Source organism: Euprymna scolopes, chromosome 13, assembly GCF_053919585.1.
Source record: "Euprymna scolopes isolate OS-2025 chromosome 13, ASM5391958v1, whole genome shotgun sequence".
NCBI lineage: Eukaryota > Metazoa > Mollusca > Cephalopoda > Sepiida > Sepiolidae > Euprymna > Euprymna scolopes.
This window is the reverse complement of record NC_136494.1, coordinates 76,641,279-76,663,375: the sequence shown is the minus strand read 5'-3', so window position 1 is coordinate 76,663,375 and position 22,097 is coordinate 76,641,279. Positions and strand designations below refer to the sequence as shown.

The following is a 22,097-nucleotide window of genomic DNA, read 5'->3' as shown; positions in this document are numbered from 1 at the left end:
TTTAAATCTCACAGGTCCGTGTACATGAAAATAGTCGATTTTTCAAAGTTTGAATTTTGTTATTATTTTATGTCCAAATCAAAGAAAATCAGCCAAAAATAACTAAGAATAACATAAAAAGCCTTCTAATAGAAAGGAAACATTGCAAATGCATATGGGGAGAATATCACTAAAACCCTTAAAATCTCACAGGTCCGCGTACATGAAAATAGTCGATTTTTCAAAGTTTGAATTTTGTTATTATTTTATGTCCAAATCAAAGAAAATCAGACAAAAATAACTAAGAATAACATAAAAAGCCTTCTAATAGAAAGGAAACATTGCAAATGCATATGGGAAAAATACGACTTAAACCCTCAAAATCTCACAGGTCAGCGTACATGAAAATAGTCGATTTTTCAAAGTTTGAATTTTGTTATTATTTTATGTCCAAATCAAAGAAAATCAGACAAAAATAACTAAGAATAACATAAAAAGCCTTCTAATAGAAAGGAAACATTGCAAATGCATATGGGAAAAATACGACTACAACCCTCAAAATCTCACAGGTCCGCGTACATGAAAATAGTCGATTTTTCAAAGTTTGAATTTTGTTATTATTTTATGTCCAAATCAAAGAAAATCAGCCAAAAATAACTAAGAATAACATAAAAAGCCTTTTAATAGAAAGGAAACATTGCAAATGCATATGGGGAGAATATCACTAAAACCCTTAAAATCTCACAGGTCCGCGTACATGAAAATAGTCGATTTTTCAAAGTTTGAATTTTGTTATTATTTTATGTCCAAATCAAAGAAAATCAGCCAAAAATAACTAAGAATAACACAAAAAACATTCTTATAGAAAGGGAACATTGCAAATGCATATGGGGAGAATATCACTAAAACCCTCAAAATCTCACAGGTCCGCGTACATGAAAATAGTCGATTTTTCAAAGTTTGAATTTTGTTATTATTTTATGTCCAAATCAAAGAAAATCAGCCAAAAATAACTAAGAATAACATAAAAAGCCTTCTAATAGAAAGGAAACATTGCAAATGCATATGGGAAAAATACGACTAAAACCCTCAAAATCTCACAGGTCCGCGTACATGAAAATAGTCGATTTTTCAAAGTTTGAATTTTGTTATTATTTTATGTCCAAATCAAAGAAAATCAGCCAAAAATAACTAAGAATAACATAAAAAGCCTTCTAATAGAAAGGAAACATTGCAAATGCATATGGGGAGAATATCACTAAAACCCTTAAAATCTCACAGGTCCGCGTACATGAAAATAGTCGATTTTTCAAAGTTTGAATTTTGTTAATATTTTATGTCCAAATCAAAGAAAATCAGCCAAAAATAACTAAGAATAACATAAAAAGCCTTCTAATAGAAAGGAAACATTGCAAATGCATATGGGGAGAATATCACTAAAACCCTTAAAATCTAACAGGTCCGCGTACATGAAAATAGTCGATTTTTCAAAGTTTGAATTTTGTTATTATTTTATGTCCAAATCAAAGAAAATCAGCCAAAAATAACTAAGAATAACATAAAAACATTCTAATAGAAAGGAAACATTGCAAATGCATATGGGGAGAATATCACTAAAACCCTTAAAATCTCACAGGTCCGCGTACATGAAAATAGTCGATTTTTCAAAGTTTTAATTTTGTTATTATTTTATGTCCAAATCAAAGAAAATCAGCCAAAAATAACAAAGAATAACATACAAAGCCTTCTAATAGAAACGAAACATTGCAAATGCATATGGGGAGAATATCACTAAAACCCTCAAAATCTCACAGGTCCGCGTACATGAAAATAGTCGATTTTCTAAAAGTTGGAATTTTGTTATTATTTTATGTCCAAATCAAAGAAAATCAGCCAAAAATAACTAAGAATAACACCAAAAGCATTCTAATAGAAAGGAAACATTGCAAATGCATATGGGAAAAATACGCCTAAAACCCTTAAAATCTCACAGGTCCGCGTACATGAAAATAGTCGATTTTTCAAAGTTTGAATTTTGTTATTATTTTATGTCCAAATCAAAGAAAATCAGCCAAAAATAACTAAGAATAACATAAAAAGCCTTCTAATAGAAAGGAAACATTGCAAATGCATATGGGGAGAATATCACTAAAACCCTTAAAATCTCACAGGTCCGCGTACATGAAAATAGTCGATTTTTCAAAGTTTGAATTTTGTTATTATTTTATGTCCAAATCAAAGAAAATCAGCCAAAAATAACTAAGAATAACATAAAAAGCCTTCTAATAGAAATGAAACATTGCAAATGCATATGGGAAAAATACGACTAAAACCCTCAAAATCTCACAGGTCCGCGTACATGAAAATAGTCGATTTTTCAAAGTTTGAATTTTGTTATTATTTTATGTCCAAATCAAAGAAAATCAGCCAAAAATAACTAAGAATAACATAAAAAGCCTTCTAATAGAAAGGAAACATTGCAAATGCATATGGGGAGAATATCACTAAAACCCTTAAAATCTCACAGGTCCGCGTACATGAAAATAGTCGATTTTTCAAAGTTTGAATTTTGTTAATATTTTATGTCCAAATCAAAGAAAATCAGCCAAAAATAACTAAGAATAACATAAAAAGCCTTCTAATAGAAAGGAAACCTTGCAAATGCATATGGGGAGAATATCACTAAAACCCTTAAAATCTCACAGGTCCGCGTACATGAAAATAGTCGATTTTTCAAAGTTTGAATTTTGTTATTATTTTATGTCCAAATCAAAGAAAATCAGCCAAAAATAACTAAGAATAACATAAAAAGCCTTCTAATAGAAAGGAAACATTGCAAATGCATATGGGGAGAATATCACTAAAACCCTTAAAATCTCACAGGTCCGCGTACATGAAAATAGTCGATTTTTCAAAGTTTGAATTTTGTTATTATTTTATGTCCAAATCAAAGAAAATCAGACAAAAATAACTAAGAATAACATAAAAAGCCTTCTAATAGAAAGGAAACATTGCAAATGCATATGGGGAGAATATGACTAAAACCCTTTAAATCTCACAGGTCCGTGTACATGAAAATAGTCGATTTTTCAAAGTTTGAATTTTGTTATTATTTTATGTCCAAATCAAAGAAAATCAGCCAAAAATAACTAAGAATAACATAAAAAGCATTCTAATAGAAAGGAAACATTGCAAATGCATATGGGGAAAATATGACTACAACCCTAAAAATCTCACAGGTCCGCGTACATGAAAATAGTCGATTTTTCAAAGTTTGAATTTTGTTATTATTTTATGTCCAAATCAAAGAAAATCAGCCAAAAATAACTAAGAATAACATAAAAAGCCTTCTAATAGAAATGAAACATTGCAAATGCATATGGGGAGAATATCACTAAAACCCTTAAAATCTCACAGGTCCGCGTACATGAAAATAGTCGATTTTTCAAAGTTTGAATTTTGTTATTATTTTATGTCCAAATCAAAGAAAATCAGCCAAAAATAACTAAGAATAACATAAAAAGCCTTCTAATAGAAAGGAAACATTGCAAATGCATATGGGGAGAATATGACTAAAACCCTTTAAATCTCACAGGTCCGTGTACATGAAAATAGTCGATTTTTCAAAGTGTAATTTTGTTATTATTTTATGTCCAAATCAAAGAAAATCAGCCAAAAATAACTAAGAATAACATAAAAAGCCTTCTAATAGAAAGGAAACATTGCAAATGCATATGGGGAAAATATGACTACGACCCTAAAAATATCACAGGTCCGCGTACATGAAAATAGTCGATTTTTCAAAGTTTGAATTTTGTTAATATTTTATGTCCAAATCAAAGAAAATCAGCCAAAAATAACTAAGAATAACATAAAAAGCCTTCTAATAGAAAGGAAACATTGCAAATGCATATGGGGAGAATATGACTAAAACCCTTAAAATCTCACAGGTCCGCGTACATGAAAATAGTCGATTTTTCAAAGTTTGAATTTTGTTATTATTTTATGTCCAAATCAAAGAAAATCAGCCAAAAATAACTAAGAATAACATAAAAAGCCTTCTAATAGAAAGGAAACATTGCAAATGCATATGGGGAAAATATGACTACGACCCTACAAATATCACAGGTCCGCGTACATGAAAATAGTCGATTTTTCAAAGTTTGAATTTTGTTATTATTTTATGTCCAAATCAAAGAAAATCAGCCAAAAATAACTAAGAATAACATAAAAAGCCTTCTAATACAAAGGAAACATTGCAAATGCATATGGGGAGAATATGACTAAAACCCTTAAAATCTCACAGGTCCGCGTACATGAAAATAGTCGATTTTTCAAAGTTTGAATTTTGTTATTATTTTATGTCCAAATCAAAGAAAATCAGCCAAAAATAACTAAGAATAACATAAAAAGCCTTCTAATAGAAAGGAAACATTGCAAATGCATATGGGGAGAATATCACTAAAACCCTTAAAATCTCACAGGTCCGCGTACATGAAAATAGTCGATTTTTCAAAGTTTGAATTTTGTTATTATTTTATGTCCAAATCAAAGAAAATCAGCCAAAAATAACTAAGAATAACATAAAAACATTCTAATAGAAAGGAAACATTGCAAATGCATATGGGGAGAATATCACTAAAACCCTTAAAATCTCACAGGTCCGCGTACATGAAAATAGTCGATTTTTCAAAGTTTGAATTTTGTTATTATTTTATGTCCAAATCAAAGAAAATCAGCCAAAAATAACAAAGAATAACATACAAAGCCTTCTAATAGAAACGAAACATTGCAAATGCATATGGGGAGAATATCACTAAAACCCTCAAAATCTCACAGGTCCGCGTACATGAAAATAGTCGATTTTCTAAAAGTTGGAATTTTGTTATTATTTTATGTCCAAATCAAAGAAAATCAGCCAAAAATAACTAAGAATAACATAAAAAGCCTTCTAATAGAAAGGAAACATTGCAAATGCATATGGGGAGAATATCACTAAAACCCTTAAAATCTCACAGGTCCGCGTACATGAAAATAGTCGATTTTTCAAAGTTTGAATTTTGTTATTATTTTATGTCCAAATCAAAGAAAATCAGACAAAAATAACTAAGAATAACATAAAAAGCCTTCTAATAGAAAGGAAACATTGCAAATGCATATGGGGAGAATATGACTAAAACCCTTTAAATCTCACAGGTCCGTGTACATGAAAATAGTCGATTTTTCAAAGTTTGAATTTTGTTATTATTTTATGTCCAAATCAAAGAAAATCAGCCAAAAATAACTAAGAATAACATAAAAAGCATTCTAATAGAAAGGAAACATTGCAAATGCATATGGGGAAAATATGACTACAACCCTAAAAATCTCACAGGTCCGCGTACATGAAAATAGTCGATTTTTCAAAGTTTGAATTTTGTTATTATTTTATGTCCAAATCAAAGAAAATCAGACAAAAATAACTAAGAATAACATAAAAAGCCTTCTAATAGAAATGAAACATTGCAAATGCATATGGGGAGAATATCATTAAAACCCTTAAAATCTCACAGGTCCGCGTACATGAAAATAGTCGATTTTTCAAAGTTTGAATTTTGTTATTATTTTATGTCCAAATCAAAGAAAATCAGCCAAAAATAACTAAGAATAACATAAAAAGCCTTCTAATAGAAAGGAAACATTGCAAATGCATATGGGGAGAATATGACTAAAACCCTTTAAATCTCACAGGTCCGTGTACATGAAAATAGTCGATTTTTCAAAGTTTGAATTTTGTTATTATTTTATGTCCAAATCAAAGAAAATCAGCCAAAAATAACTAAGAATAACATAAAAAGCCTTCTAATAGAAAGGAAACATTGCAAATGCATATGGGGAAAATATGACTACGACCCTAAAAATATCACAGGTCCGCGTACATGAAAATAGTCGATTTTTCAAAGTTTGAATTTTGTTAATATTTTATGTCCAAATCAAAGAAAATCAGCCAAAAATAACTAAGAATAACATAAAAAGCCTTCTAATAGAAAGGAAACATTGCAAATGCATATGGGGAGAATATGACTAAAACCCTTTAAATCTCACAGGTCCGTGTACATGAAAATAGTCGATTTTTCAAAGTTTGAATTTTGTTATTATTTTATGTACAAATCAAAGAAAATCAGCCAAAAATAACTAAGAATAACATAAAAAGCCTTCTAATAGAAAGGAAACATTGCAAATGCATATGGGGAGAATATCACTAAAACCCTTAAAATCTCACAGGTCCGCGTACATGAAAATAGTCGATTTTTCAAAGTTTGAATTTTGTTATTATTTTATGTCCAAATCAAAGAAAATCAGCCAAAAATAACTAAGAATAACATAAAAAGCCTTCTAATAGAAAGGAAACATTGCAAATGCATATGGGAAAAATACGACTAAAACCCTCAAAATCTCACAGGTCCGCGTACATGAAAATAGTCGATTTTTCAAAGTTTGAATTTTGTTATTATTTTATGTCCAAATCAAAGAAAATCAGCCAAAAATAACTAAGAATAACATAAAAAACATTCTTATAGAAAGGAAACATTGCAAATGCATATGGGGAGAATATCACTAAAACCCTTAAAATCTCACAGGTCCGCGTACATGAAAATAGTCGATTTTTCAAAGTTTGAATTTTGTTATTATTTTATGTCCAAATCAAAGAAAATCAGCCAAAAATAACTAAGAATAACAAAAAAAACATTCTAATAGAAAGGAAACATTGCAAATGCATATGGGGAGAATATCACTAAAACCCTTAAAATCTCACAGGTCCGCGTACATGAAAATAGTCGATTTTTCAAAGTTTGAATTTTGTTATTATTTTATGTCCAAATCAAAGAAAATCAGCCAAAAATAACTAAGAATAACATAAAAAGCCTTCTAATAGAAATGAAACATTGCAAATGCATATGGGGAGAATATCACTAAAACCCTTAAAATCTCACAGGTCCGCGTACATGAAAATAGTCGATTTTTTAAAAGTTTGAATTTTGTTATTATTTTATGTCCAAATCATAGAAAATCAGCCAAAAATAACTAAGAATAACATAAAAAACATTCTAATAGAAAGGAAACATTGCAAATGCACATGGGGAAAATACGACTCAAACCCTAAAATCTCACAGGTCCGCGTACATGAAAATAGTCGATTTTTTCAAAGTTTGAATTTTGTTATTATTTTATGTCCAAATCAAAGAAAATCAGCCAAAAATAACTAAGAATAACATAAAAAGCCTTCTAATAGAAAGGAAACATTGCAAATGCATATGGGAAAAATACGACTAAAACCCTTAAAATCTCACAGATCCGCGTACATGAAAATAGTCGATTTTTGGCAAAATTTTAATTTTGTTATTATTTTATGTCCAAATCAAAGAAAATCAGCCAAAAATAACTAAGAATAACATAAAAAGCATTCTAATAGAAAGGAAACATTGCAAATGCATATGGGGAGAATATGACTAAAACCCTTAAAATCTCACAGGTCCGCGTACATGAAAATAGTCGATTTTTCAAAGTTTGAATTTTGTTATTATTTTATGTCCAAATCAAAGAAAATCAGCCAAAAATAACTAAGAATAACATAAAAAGCCTTCTAATACAAAGGAAACATTGCAAATGCATATGGGGAGAATATCACTAAAACCCTTAAAATCTCACAGGTCCGCGTACATGAAAATAGTCGATTTTTCGAAGTTTGAATTTTGTTATTATTTTATGTCCAAATCAAAGAAAATCAGCCAAAAATAACTAAGAATAACATAAAAAACATTCTAATAGAAAGGAAACATTGCAAATGCATATGGGGAGAATATCACTAAAACCCTTAAAATCTCACAGGTCCGCGTACATGAAAATAGTCGATTTTTCAAAGTTTGAATTTTGTTATTATTTTATGTCCAAATCAAAGAAAATCAGCCAAAAATAACTAAGAATAACATAAAAAGCCTTCTAATAGAAAGGAAACATTGCAAATGCATATGGGGAGAATATCACTAAAACCCTTAAAATCTCACAGGTCCGCGTACATGAAAATAGTCGATTTTTCAAAGTTTGAATTTTGTTATTATTTTATGTCCAAATCAAAGAAAATCAGCCAAAAATAACTAAGAATAACATAAAAAGCCTTCTAATAGAAAGGAAACATTGCAAATGCATATGGGGAGAATATCACTAAAACCCTTAAAATCTCACAGGTCCGCGTACATGAAAATAGTCGATTTTTCAAAGTTTGAATTTTGTTATTATTTTATGTCCAAATCAAAGAAAATCAGCCAAAAATAACTAAGAATAACATAAAAAGCCTTCTAATAGAAAGGAAACATTGCAAATGCATATGGGGAGAATATGACTAAAACCCTTTAAATCTCACAGGTCCGTGTACATGAAAATAGTCGATTTTTCAAAGTTTGAATTTTGTTATTATTTTATGTCCAAATCAAAGAAAATCAGCCAAAAATAACTAAGAATAACATAAAAAGCCTTCTAATAGAAAGGAAACATTGCAAATGCATATGGGGAAAATATGACTACAACCCTAAAAATCTCACAGGTCCGCGTTCATGAAAATAGTCGATTTTTCAAAGTTTGAATTTTGTTATTATTTTATGTCCAAATCAAAGACAATCAGCCAAAAATAACTAAGAATAACATAAAAAGCCTTCTAATAGAAAGGAAACATTGCAAATGCATATGGGAAAAATACGACTAAAACCCTCAAAATCTCACAGGTCCGCGTACATGAAAATAGTCGATTTTTCAAAGTTTGAATTTTGTTATTATTTTATGTCCAAATCAAAGAAAATCAGCCAAAAATAACTAAGAATAACATAAAAAGCCTTCTAATAGAAAGGAAACATTGCAAATGCATATGGGGAGAATATGACTAAAACCCTTAAAATCTCACAGGTCCGCGTACATGAAAATAGTCGATTTTTTAAAAGTTTGAATTTTGTTATTATTTTATGTCCAAATCATAGAAAATCAGCCAAAAATAACTAAGAATAACATAAAAAGCCTTTCTAATAGAAAGGAAACATTGCAAATGCACATGGGGAAAATACGACTCAAACCCTAAAATCTCACAGGTCCGCGTACATGAAAATAGTCGATTTTTTCAAAGTTTGAATTTTGTTATTATTTTATGTCCAAATCAAAGAAAATCAGCCAAAAATAACTAAGAATAACATAAAAAGCATTCTAATAGAAAGGAAACATTGCAAATGCATATGGGGAAAATATGACTACAACCCTAAAAATCTCACAGGTCCGCGTACATGAAAATAGTCGATTTTTCAAAGTTTGAATTTTGTTATTATTTTATGTCCAAATCAAAGACAATCAGCCAAAAATAACTAAGAATAACATAAAAAGCCTTCTAATAGAAAGGAAACATTGCAAATGCATATGGGAAAAATACGACTAAAACCCTCAAAATCTCACAGGTCCGCGTACATGAAAATAGTCGATTTTTCAAAGTTTGAGTTTTGTTATTATTTTATGTCCAAATCAAAGAAAATCAGCCAAAAATAACTAAGAATAACATAAAAAGCCTTCTAATAGAAAGGAAACATTGCAAATGCATATGGGGAGAATATGACTAAAACCCTTAAAATCTCACAGGTCTGCGTACATGAAAATAGTCGATTTTTCAAAGTTTGAATTTTGTTATTATTTTATGTCCAAATCAAAGAAAATCAGCCAAAAATAACTAAGAATAACATAAAAAGCCTTCTAATAGAAAGGAAACATTTCAAATGCATATGGGAAAAATACGACTAAAACCCTCAAAATCTCACAGGTCCGCGTACATGAAAATAGTCGATTTTTCAAAGTTTGAATTTTGTTATTATTTTATGTCCAAATCAAAGAAAATCAGCCAAAAATAACTAAGAATAACATAAAAAGCCTTCTAATAGAAAGGAAACATTGCAAATGCATATGGGAAAAATACGACTAAAACACTAAAAATCTCACAGGTCCGCGTACATGAAAATTGACGAGTTTTTAAACTATGAATTTTGTTATTATTTTATGTCCAAATCAAAGACAATAAGGCAAAAATAACTAAGAATAACATAAATAGCTTTCTAATAAAAAGGAAACATTGCAAATGCATATGGGGAAAATACGACTACAACCCTCAAAATCTCACAGGTCCGCGTACATGAAAATAGTCGATTTTTTCAAAGTTTGAATTTTGTTTTTATTTTATGTCCAAATCAAAGGCAATAAGGCAAAAATAACTAAGAATAACATAAATAGCTTTCTAATAGAAAGGAAACATTGCAAATGCATATGGGGAAAATACGACTAAAACGCTCAAAATCTCACAGGTCCGCGTACATGAAAATAGTCGATTTTTTCAAAGTTTGAATTTTGTTTTTATTTTATGTCCAAATCAAAGGCAATAAGGCAAAAATAACTAAGAATAACATAAATAGTTTTCTAATAAAAAGGAAACATTGCAAATGCATATGGGGAAAATACGACTACAACCCTCAAAATCTCACAGGTCCGCGCACATGAAAATAGTCGATTTTTTCAAAGTTTGAATTTTGTTATTATTTTATGTCCAAATCAAAGAAAATCTTGTAGTTCAAAGCTCCTACATTAATATACGTGTAAAAAAGGACTTCATTCAGATCAAGTTCTTCTTCCAAAATATCAAGTTCTTCTTCCAAAATATCAATGTTATCTATGTCTCCATTTTCGTTGATACTTTCATTTTTCACTTCATTTCCATATAATCCTGGTAGACATATATCAAATGCTCTCACCATAGGCGAAGCATTGTCTGCAACCACTTTCCTCACTTTGCCACGAATTCCAAATTTAGTCACTACATCCTCATATGCTGTAGCAATATTTACAGCTGTGTGTCGCCCCTCAAACTTAAAATCTCTTTTGACCACTGTCTAGGACAGAGAGACTATTCGCAGATGCACCAGCCCAAATATGACAATAATACTCCATGTATAGGCAAATGGTGTAAGTGGATTTTATGACTGGGCAACACTGCATGCTGCCCTCCATCCTCACTAGTTCGTAATTCGGAAGGGGAATTGCTTTGTAAACTGCCAACTTGCGTGAATTAAGTTTGAGTTATGTACCCTGTCCATTGACCTTATTAAGGCCGAAAAAGGCCGCTGACATTTTCTACCAATAAAAGTTTATTCCATTTGAATTTCAATAATTTGTGTAATGTGCTTCTTCATTATTAGAGCATAAATCCAAATTCAATTACATTAAAAACATTTTTATCTACTTACCTTTACGTCACTTTCAACTAAAAACAAAGCTATCTACTTAACTCTCATGTCAAAATTAGTTAAATATTACTGCTTATTGCATAAAACACATTTTCATAAGATGCGACTATTACGTCTGCTAGATTTGTTTTGGACATTGAACGTAAACATAAGGGAGGTAACTCAGAGTTCCATTCCATCCATAGCCCTGGAGGGGCATAGGCCATCTACAACATTTTGTAGATGTTTTTGTAGTGAGGAGTTGTTTTTACAGGGTGAGGATGCTTGGCCCACGCCCAACCATCCCAGAAGATACATAAAGTATTGTTTGAAATTTGGTTGCAAAATGAGTCAGCTGTGAAGCTTTAAAGCAGTGCTTAATGAGTAAAACTAACACTTTTTTTTTTTTTACATGGGGGTCACCACTCATCAAGGCCCGAAGGCCACTCAGGGATAAGGGTTATTGCGTGTATAGTAATCAATGAGATAGTATTGTAATAATCATTAGTATTGGGGGTTTTGATAGAGTGTCTTACTTAAGGGGGCGGTTTGTCAGGAGTTTGTTTATGTTGGACTTGAAGTTGTAGTCAGGTGGGAAACAGGAAAGCGGCAGAGAGTTCCACTGGCGTGCAGTTCTAAGAAAGAAGCTTTGCACATGGAATCTACGTTTGGATTTAGGCACAGATAAAGAGTGGGGAAAATTATTGACAGTAGTTTCAGCCAGACGGATGTTTCTCGTGAAAGATTGGAGAGGGAGGACGAGGGATTGGAGCTCAGACGAGCACCTACCATGGAAATAGCGATAAAACAAAGACAGGCTTGCAACGTCTCTTCTGTGGGAGAGAGGTTGCAGGGAAGAGAAAAAGGCATCCCCTATATTCAAACACTGTAGTGTTTGAATGATAAAATAAAAACAGCTATATTAAAAATGTCAACTCCCAAGCATTTATGTTTCCGATGAAGTTGGAATCATTTTTTTTTTTAATGTTTTTGAAAGAAATTACATTTTTTTTTTTAGATCAAATTATTTGTGTTAAGGAACATTAATAATACATTCTACCGTTTTCATAAATTTTAAAGCATATCAGAGAATTTTTAAGAATATTTAAAAATGTTATATTCAAATAATTGTTGATAAATTTGTAGACAAATAAGATTCTTTTTTTTTTAAAGCTATTATGCGTTGTCAAAAAAAAAAAAAAAAAAAGCAATTATTCCAGAATTTAGAATTCTATACAAAAATTTTATGTAAAACCAAATTTAAAAACAGTCAAATAAAATTTTTAAATGTCAATCTGGCAACCCTGAAGTAATTGTTTGAAAGTCTTTTTTCATTAATAATTCATTTTCTATTTTATTGTTTTTCACAATTTTTGGATATGTTTCTAATTCGACATGACAAATAAGTAGATGCCATTGATTTTAATTGAAATTCAATATTTCGATTTTCGCTTTAAAAACAAAGATGCACCATTGCCTTTTCTTAAATTCACAATTACATAATTAAGTTTTTTGTGCTATTTTCTTTATTTTACAAGCATCATGTATAGGGGTTAATTTGAAGAATCACCAAAATATCTGTATAAACACTCCCAACTGAACCCACACCAGTTTCTTGGGGTTTTTTTTCTCTGAAATACATACCAACTTTTCATTCAATGTATTTGATTCAGTTCAGTAAAATTTACATACTCCTTTAAACTATCATAAATTACAACATTTAACTATCTAATTAATAGATGGGTAAAAAAAAAAAAAATTCCCTATTTTTTAAATTATATACACATATATGTATATGTATATATATATATATATATATTTTTAACCTTACAATTGAATAAAAAAACATATCATAAAACTTTAATTAAACTTGGAAATACGATTTAAAAATTGCGCAGATATATTTACTTTCTCTAAGTGTACCTATTTACTATGCCTCCCCACGGGACAGAGTTAGACACCAGGGTCGTTTTTTAACGTGGAGAAAAGGTACAAAAATAAAAATTGTCTCAGTCGTGAAGGATTTCTCCTCCACCGAAAGAGAACAAGAAATAGAAGTGCAGCATCTGAAGAACAGATACTACACTTTGATCTTGACCAAAAGGCCAAGAATTAAATTTGTAACGCAGTTATCTCCCTTGTCATATGACTTAAAAATAAGCCTAAATTCCTAGATTCTTATTCTATCAATCTATATAATACTAAAAGTCTATGGATCTTGTATGTTTGCAATCAGATTTCCGGTTTTCAACATCCGGTTGCGCATGCGTAAATAGCAACGTCTTCAATCCGTTATTCCAATTCCGGAATTTTTATATCGCTTTTAATACAAACAATTTCATTTGATTTGATCAAATAGTTTTTTTTTTTTTTTTAACGGCTAAAAACATTCAACTTCGTAAAGTCTGTCGCAGTTTCAAAAAAAACTTCTCCCTTTTAAAAAACAACACTCATTATTAATAGAAACAGCGGCGGTGAAAGAAAACACCTCTCACTTTCACTCTCATAGATTTCAACACTCCTACTCCCTCTGTTTTCGTTACGTACGCGAGAAACAGTTACGTGTATGTGTGAGAGAGAGAAAAAGGGAGCGATGTAAAACTGGATAGTTAAGCGAAAGGAAAACATAAAAGTTTTTTTAAAACACTCAAATAGTACAAAAAATGTTGTAAATAGAAAAGTATTGTCTTAGTTTTAGTGACCTTATATTAGCATATGAATACAATATTTATTTTCTGTACAATAAGTGCTTAAGCACCCGTGCTTTTCAGCGATACATATTCAATAAAATAAATTGATTAATATAATTAATCTGGATATAAGAGAGTTAGAACCTGATAAGAAGTCTCAATTAAGCAAAAGGATAACAAAAGTTTTCTTTAAAAAAAATTAATTGTACAAAAAATGTAAATAGAAAAGAATTGTCTTAATTTTATTGACCTTATTATTAACATACAAATTAAATATTTTACACAATGGGTACTGAATGTTTGCTTAAATTAAATGAAAAAGTTACATTTTATTTTCATTTTCTATTTAAAAAGCCATTATTAACATGTGGAGAGTGTTTTTTTTATTATTCTGTACTTTCAACTAACAATTTCATTTAAAAGATGATATATCAAAATTTGAATTTAACTATAATAAGGATTATGATACCTGTTCAGTGCATATTTACCTATAAGTATGACCAACCACTTATAATTCAGTAACTGTAATTTAAAAAAAAATAATTATAATAAACAGAACGACTCATAGAAATCTATCTATATTCTTTTTTCATTTTAATATACTTTCATAGAAATGCTTCTGTTATGTAAAAAAAACTATTTTCTTTATGCCACAAGTGTCACGCTCATACATGAATTCCATAGCTAATATAACGTACTGACCCAACGGGTCACGGGTGGTCTAGTTTTTCATAAAATTTATATTCAAACAAGAATGTAAACAACAGCTTCACAAGGCCATGGAGAAACTACTAACAATAAAAAAATAAACTAAAAGAACTCACTTTTTACTGTTAAAGTCTTTTTCAGTTATTCGATACACACGTCCTCCCTGGCTAACAGCCCATAACAGCCAGCAAGATTCTTCTCCTTCATCCAAACAAAAATCAACTATTGCATCTTTAAATGAGAATATGTGCTGGTACAAAAGAAACAAAAAGAAAAACAGAAAGGCAAAACAGATCAGTAAACCATATATATATATATATATATATATATATATATATATATATATATATATATAAAATAAAATAATTTGGATTTTACTTGTGCAAATGGAAATTCAAACTTTCTTGAAGTTATAATTTTGGATTTTAACGTCATTGGATTATTTATCTTTCACCAGACTATCCATTCACGTGTAATCACCTTTTTCTTCACCATATTCCCTCTGCTTCACTTTTTTGTTATCAAGTAAGATCTTTGACTTACTTGTTGTTTCAAATACGTTTTTATGCAAGATCCGATCCCGCATTTTACTAGTTCCTACCCTCTGATGAGAAGGAAAGTATTTCTTCAAAACTCCGCGGATTAAGGACTATCCACTTATCAAGTGTTTCCTTTTCAGATTAAATATGTTTTTAACTCTTTTGCAAAGTGTTTATTAACTGTTTGCTCCTATATATATATATATATATATATATATATATATATATATATATATATATATATATATATATACACACACGCATACATGAAACGCCTTAAATAAGTTTCCAGATGTTTTTGTACATGCATTTAAGTTGTTGTAGACTCTTGAAAATGCCGTATGCATTTTATGAGATGACTGACCAATTTTAATGATTTCAGGTTCATATAAACAGTTACACTAAGAATTGGAAGACACCCTATAAAGTCTGATTATCACAGCTGGTGAATTTCAAAAACGCAATCTGGACGTGAGGACACTTTAGAAGTACGATATGCAAATTTCTGTTTTAAACTTGGAAAAAATGTTACAGAAATGTATGGAATGCTTCAGATTGCTTTTGGACCATCATAAATCAAGTATCGGTTTTTGAGTGGCATAAGACATTCAAGGAAGGCACGGAGTCTGTGAAAGATGGTGAAAGGTGTGGGATAAATAAGGAAGTCAGAACACCAGAGTTGATTGGCTAAATAAAAAAGTTCATAGATAATGATTTTTGTGTGTCTATAAAGACAATAAGTGCAGTGTCAGTGCATGAATTGTACATACAATTATTTGCAAGGAACTGAAGATGCGGAAGATTTGCGTGAAGTTTGTCCTAAGGGTGCTCAGAGAAGATCAGACTATTTAACCTAGATGAGCACTAAGACAGTTTCTTACCCTCCCTATTGTTCAGACCTTGCTCCTTGTGACTTGATTATTCCTTAAGTTCAAGGAAAACATTGGAGGCTGTTATTTGAGACAATTGAAGAGATGAAAAAAGACTGTGACAAGGGTCATTGGCATGCTCGCAGAAGAGGACTTTCATGGGACCTTCTAGAAGTTGTTGGAATGGCACAACAAGTGCATTGTAGCCAGAGGAGATTTCTTAGAGGGGGAATAGAGTTTCTTGTTTGTGCCATCAAAAAAAGTGCCCATATGAAAAAAGTCTGGAAACTTATTTAAGACACCTGAAAATTATTTTTAGAAAATCATTGTCAACATCAGGTCTTTTTATTTTTAACTTATATATTTCTGTACTTTCGGCTAACAATTTAATCCCCCCAAAATTTAATGGATTTCTTCAGTATCAGAACTAAAATCGAAATACTAAATTTAAATTAAAACCAATAGTATATACTCGTCATGTTGAAATTAGTAACATATCTAAAAATTATGAAAACTTATTATGTAGAAAATTAATCATTAATAAAAATAGTTTTTGAAGTAATTAAAAGTTCTACTTAAATAATAAAAAGAATAAAGGGGGGTAAATGCAGTTTATTTTGTTACCCCCCCCCAATAATGGCGGATGAATGAATCATGAAAACATATGTAATCTATATATTAATACGATAGCGTGTATTATTTTCTTTGTCATACTTACATCTGAGTTGTTTAATTATGTACTTTTATTTCTTTTCATATATAATTTTATCGAGAATTCTTCATAAGTTTTGGTTTCAGTTTCAATTATATCTGAAGGAACTCAAGTTTAACTACTTAATTTACTCACATAAAATTAGTATACGAAAGTATAAATTTATGTGTAAAACTTTAAGTATTTACTTCAAAAGTGCTCAATGCATAGGTAGAGCTAGTTAGTAAGTTATAAAATATATATGGCGATTAAGCCACACTGAATATTCCGCGTTTCATCCACTCTAGGACTCTTCAGGCTTATGCGCGAATTTTGTGGTTGTTTGTCGTTTTTATATACGCATCTTCTATTGAGATTTTAGTTAGCCAATCAGCTTTCTAGTATCCACCGCGCCCTTCCTATCAGCCAATGAGCATGCACTTATTGGACAAAGGCCTATTTGACCTCTGGTTGACCCGTTCCTTTCTGTGTGCTCTATTTAGCCTGGATATCTAGTTTCTTGATCTGTTTGTTTTAAATCTAGGTTAGGGTTTTTTTTTAATTTTTTTCTTATTGTTAGTTTATATATAAATATATATATATGTACATACATAAATATACATACATATATGTTTGATCGTTTATGTATATTGATGTTTATTTAATTTATTTATTTGTTTATTTTCTATTGTTTTTGTTAGTTTTAAAGCTATTTTGTATCGCTATCCTAGAGTAAATTTTACCTTGTGAACACAGTTGTTTGCTATTTCCCTTCTACAGTTTAATAGATGTTGGGGTTCTTTAAAGTACAGGATAGCAAATTTTTTATGAAGGCATAATCTACATGGGTCATCTAGATCCCTACACGTGGTAGCTTGTCTTATTATTTTCATTCGACTACCAGCGAATGTCCGCTTTCCTTGAGTTCCAAGTATTTATTTGCTAGTGTTGTTTTCATACAGTGTTTTTTATTATTGAATGTACTTTTGTGATCATAATATCTAGTTTTGAAATCTAAGGAAGTTATACCTACGTAATATTTCTTGTTATTCGTGTTTTCTCTCACAAATATTGTGGCCTGGTAAACTACGCTTTTGTTTAGACATTTATTTTGAAGTGGGCAAAGTGTGCGGTGTCTACAGTTGCATTTATCTTGTTCGTTATTAGTATTTTTATTTCTAGTATGGTTGTTCTTGTCCAGGGTTGGTTTATTATTATTATTATTATTATTATTATTATTTCTGCTAGTGTTAGTTTTATTTTTGTTATGGTGTCTACTTTTTTTATTGTTTATTTTGTTGTTGTTTACATTGTTTTTATTTAATATTTTGTTATGTGCTTTAATTATCATCTCTAAATTTTCGCAACAACTGTAAGGTATTTTTATCAAAACTTTTGTGTAAGGGGTTGGTTGCGGGAAACTGTTTTTCAATAAGATCTAGAAATTTCTTGCCAAGTTTTGTTTTTGACATTTGATTGTATGGGGCCGTATACCAAATTATAGTTCTTTTTCTTCTATTTTTAATTTTATTATAGTTATTGGTGTTTTGTTACTTATATTTGATATCAATATTTTTGTATCCACTATTTTTTAAGGCTGTTTCATAGATATTGGTTGACCTATTAAATGCATTTTCAATGCTTGAGTTATTACTGAGTCTACTTACGATCGAGTTAGGAATCTGTTTTATAATTGATGGTGGGTGATTGGACTTAGGGTTTACGTATATTGGAGTAGCATTATCTTTTAAGTATGGTTCATATGTGTTTTTATCTAAATTTAACGTGACGTCCAGGAAGTTTATTATTTTTATGTTAGCTGATACGTCTGCTTTTAGACCTAATTTTTTCATTTCCTTGTGTATGATTTTCTTAAAGTTATCTCCCTTAACTTTGTTGGAGTTTTTTATTATAGCTAGTCCGTTATCTTTATATAGGCCAATATCCGTAGTATCAAACATGCTTGTGAGGGTATATAGAATGAATAATCCCAGAAGATCTGATGCCTCTGCAGAATCCCTGGCACCCATCGCCAAATCAAACAAATTTTTCATTTTAGTTTTTATATAAAAAAAAAAAAAAAAACCCTAACCTAGATTTAAAACAGATCAAGAAACTAGATATCCAGGCTAAATAGAGCACACACAAAGGAACAGGTCAACCAGAGGTCAAATAGGCCTTTGTCTGATAAGTGCATGCTCATTGGCTGATAGGAAGGGCACGATGGATACTAGAAAGCTGATTGGCTAACTAAAATCTCAATAGAAGATGCGTATATAAAAACAACAAACAGCCACAAATTCGCGCATAAGCCTGAAGAGTCCTAGAGTGGATGAAACGCGGTATATTCAGTGTAGCTTAATCACCATATATATTTTATAACTTACTATATATGTATATATTTTTTCATAAATTTTTATTTCAGTTTCGATTCAAACTAATGCGCCCAAGTCATATGAATATATATTTTTTTATTTTTGTAATCGCAACTTTATAATATATAAAAAAATCGATCAAACATTAACTCTGTAATAATATATACAAAATCTGCAAAAATTAAGATATCTTATTTAAGCGTACTTTATGAGCGGACTATGCCGGGCATTTATGCTAGCTTAGATAAATACTTTTGCTGTTAAAAAAAAAAAAAAAACAGCTACAATGATATCAGAGCATCTATTTACACTGAACATCTACAGAATGCCAACATCAATATATTACGAATGAGTCCCCTGTGGAATTTCCACAGGTCCCGCTAGTGATGTAGTAATACGTTACTAATTTTGACATGACAAATAGATAGCAATGCTAGCAATTCGGAAGTTTAACTCATTGTTCTAAGGGATGTAACTCTGTTTTATAAAAAATTGTAAGAAAAAAAAAATGATTTTTTTCAACTGTTTCATTTAATATAAAGTTTTACAACATTAATAAAAGAAATGTAAAATGTGACAATGTTGTAATTTTTCTTAAAACATTCTAGCAATTGTAAGAAAAGATTTTTTTTCAACTTTTTTAGTCAAATAGAATTACCTCCCTTAGAACAAGGAGTTAAGATTTTCAAATCCACATAAAAAATAAGAATAATGTCATCAAATCTAGAATTGAGTTGATTGCAAGAAAAAAAGTCTATGTGGGCATTAAAACATGTTGAAATGTTTTGCATATTTTAATCATGTATTTCTCGTGGTTAGCTTCTTAAAATAAATATTAACTCAAAATGACTCCTCATATTTTACATTAAAAAAAAAACATTTTGGTGCTTCTACACTACTGAGACAAAATTTCAGAAATCATAAAACTGAATTTCACATGAAAACAATGTTATCTACATATTCCTCGTATTTTTAATTACGAAAATTGATAAAGTAGAACATTATTTAAAGAAAATAAATTTGATTAAAACGATCGTAAGACACAGGAGAGTTCAAAAAGGAGGTAATTTTCTATTTTGATTCAAACAAGATGGCGGAAATTTTTCACCTGCTAACACAATTAAAGTTGTTTTGTTAAATAATTCAGTAATATTCAGGTTATTTTTACTGCATAATTTGGAAGCTACAATTGTAATTTATTAGAATTGACAAAAAAAAAAAAAATCAGTTGAAACTATTGTTTTTTATCTGAAAACTCAATTTATCGACTACAAAATCTCGTCCCAATTCTGTAGAAGCAGCAACATTTTTAATGCCTACCAGGATTATTTCTCTACTCTCTTTCCACGATAACATCTCACCTTTAAATTGACGACTTTTAAAGGTTCTCATGTCTGCTGAAAACGTATATCACATTTAAATTTGGCACAGGCAAGCAGTTTTCTAGATATTAAGACATTTTTCCCCCTACTGTATTTCTTAATAAATATCAGTAGCGTTCACCATTCTTAACATGAAGAAAAGGGAATGTTTTGTAACACGCATGCACATTAGTAGTTTTCAGTTGGGAAAAACATGGCCTCCAGTAAAAACAATATGGGTTACATTTGATAATAAAGGTCTTAATATCCAGAAAACTACTCGTCTGCGCTAAATTTAAATGTGATATTCGTTTTCAGCACACTCGAACACCTCCGTAAATTATTGTTATTGATTAATTTGTTGTTAACGCTTCAAACTTGCTTTAATTCAATAACATGTTTAAAATTATTTATTTGTTCGAAAAAAAAAAAAAACTATTTCATAAAAATCCAATGTTGCTTTCATTACAATATTATATTAAAATTATATTTTCTTACGGAAACATTTCAATAAATGTTTTTACAATTATATTTTGATAAATTTTTATACAGTAAATGTTTTTGTTTTCATTTCCCGTTTTCAGTAATTTATTCACTTTTTTCCATAGTTCTTTCCGGAAGTTTAATTTTTTTGTTATTTATTTCATACTTCGGCCATAGTTTAAAATAATGGTGTGTGAAATAAAATGGCGTCTCCAATTTCGGCAATAAAGTGTAGAAGCACCAAATAAAACTTTCAAGTTACTTGGGGGGGGGCGGATTTAACAAACAAACAAAATGAAAGCAAGACAAAAATTTGTTGCTTATACACTTATGTTACAGTTACATGTTCTTATTAAATTGTTAGGTGAAAGTATCCGCGCTATTTTTAAATAGTATTTTCAAGTTTAATTAAAGTTTTACGATACCTGATTTTACTTGGGGCGGGGGGGGAAGGTAAACAAACAAAATGAAAGCAAAACAAAACAAAAATTTGGCGCAGCTGCAACGACGGGGATTCCATTTTGACTTTCACCAATTTTCCTGTTAATAATTACATAAACTCCGCCCCCCCCCAATACAAACAGATAAAATCATAACAAAACTCATGCGTAAATTTCAAGTCAAAATAAATATATAAAAAAAAAAAAAAAAAAAACTAGTTCACACATGCAAGAATTTTTTCCTTGTAAAAATAATGAATTCTCCCTCAATCGAACAACAACGTTCAACATCGGAGCCGACGAGTATTTCGCTAGGGGGGTAGCACTCGCACACGTCGGCCGTGAATTGTTTTTTCGGATAACTTTATTCCATAACGGATACGTACAATATAAACTTTTTTCGATATTTTCATTTTTTTAATGTCTTGATTAAACTGTACAAGTACCAAAAAGATACAATAATAATAACAACAACAACACAATCCATAAACTGCACAAGTACCTTTACTTATAATTTAAAAGCAGGGTTTTAAACCTGGCTGATTATTTGAAACAAAAAACCTGTTATTTAAACTTAATTAACATGTCATTCATAGGATATGAAAGCATTCGTACTGACTGCGTTTAAATCAATGAAGTTAATTTAGTACTTCTACACTAGTGGCACAAGATTTTGTAGTCGA

The 22,097-nt window shown here is 30.1% G+C and overlaps 1 protein-coding gene and 1 pseudogene across 1 annotated transcript in view; both read right to left on the bottom strand.

The window, feature by feature from the left end:
- Nucleotides 1-22,097, bottom strand: part of LOC145292078 (uncharacterized) — a 241,017-nt gene that overhangs the window by 217,920 nt on the left and 1,000 nt on the right. The window contains exon 2 of the mRNA XM_080138136.1: nt 14,773-14,906. Coding sequence (XP_079994262.1) covers nt 14,773-14,906 — 134 coding nt within the window. The remainder of the gene's footprint in view (nt 1-14,772; nt 14,907-22,097) is intronic.
- On the bottom strand, nt 13,144-13,375 carry LOC145292552 (U2 spliceosomal RNA; annotated as a pseudogene).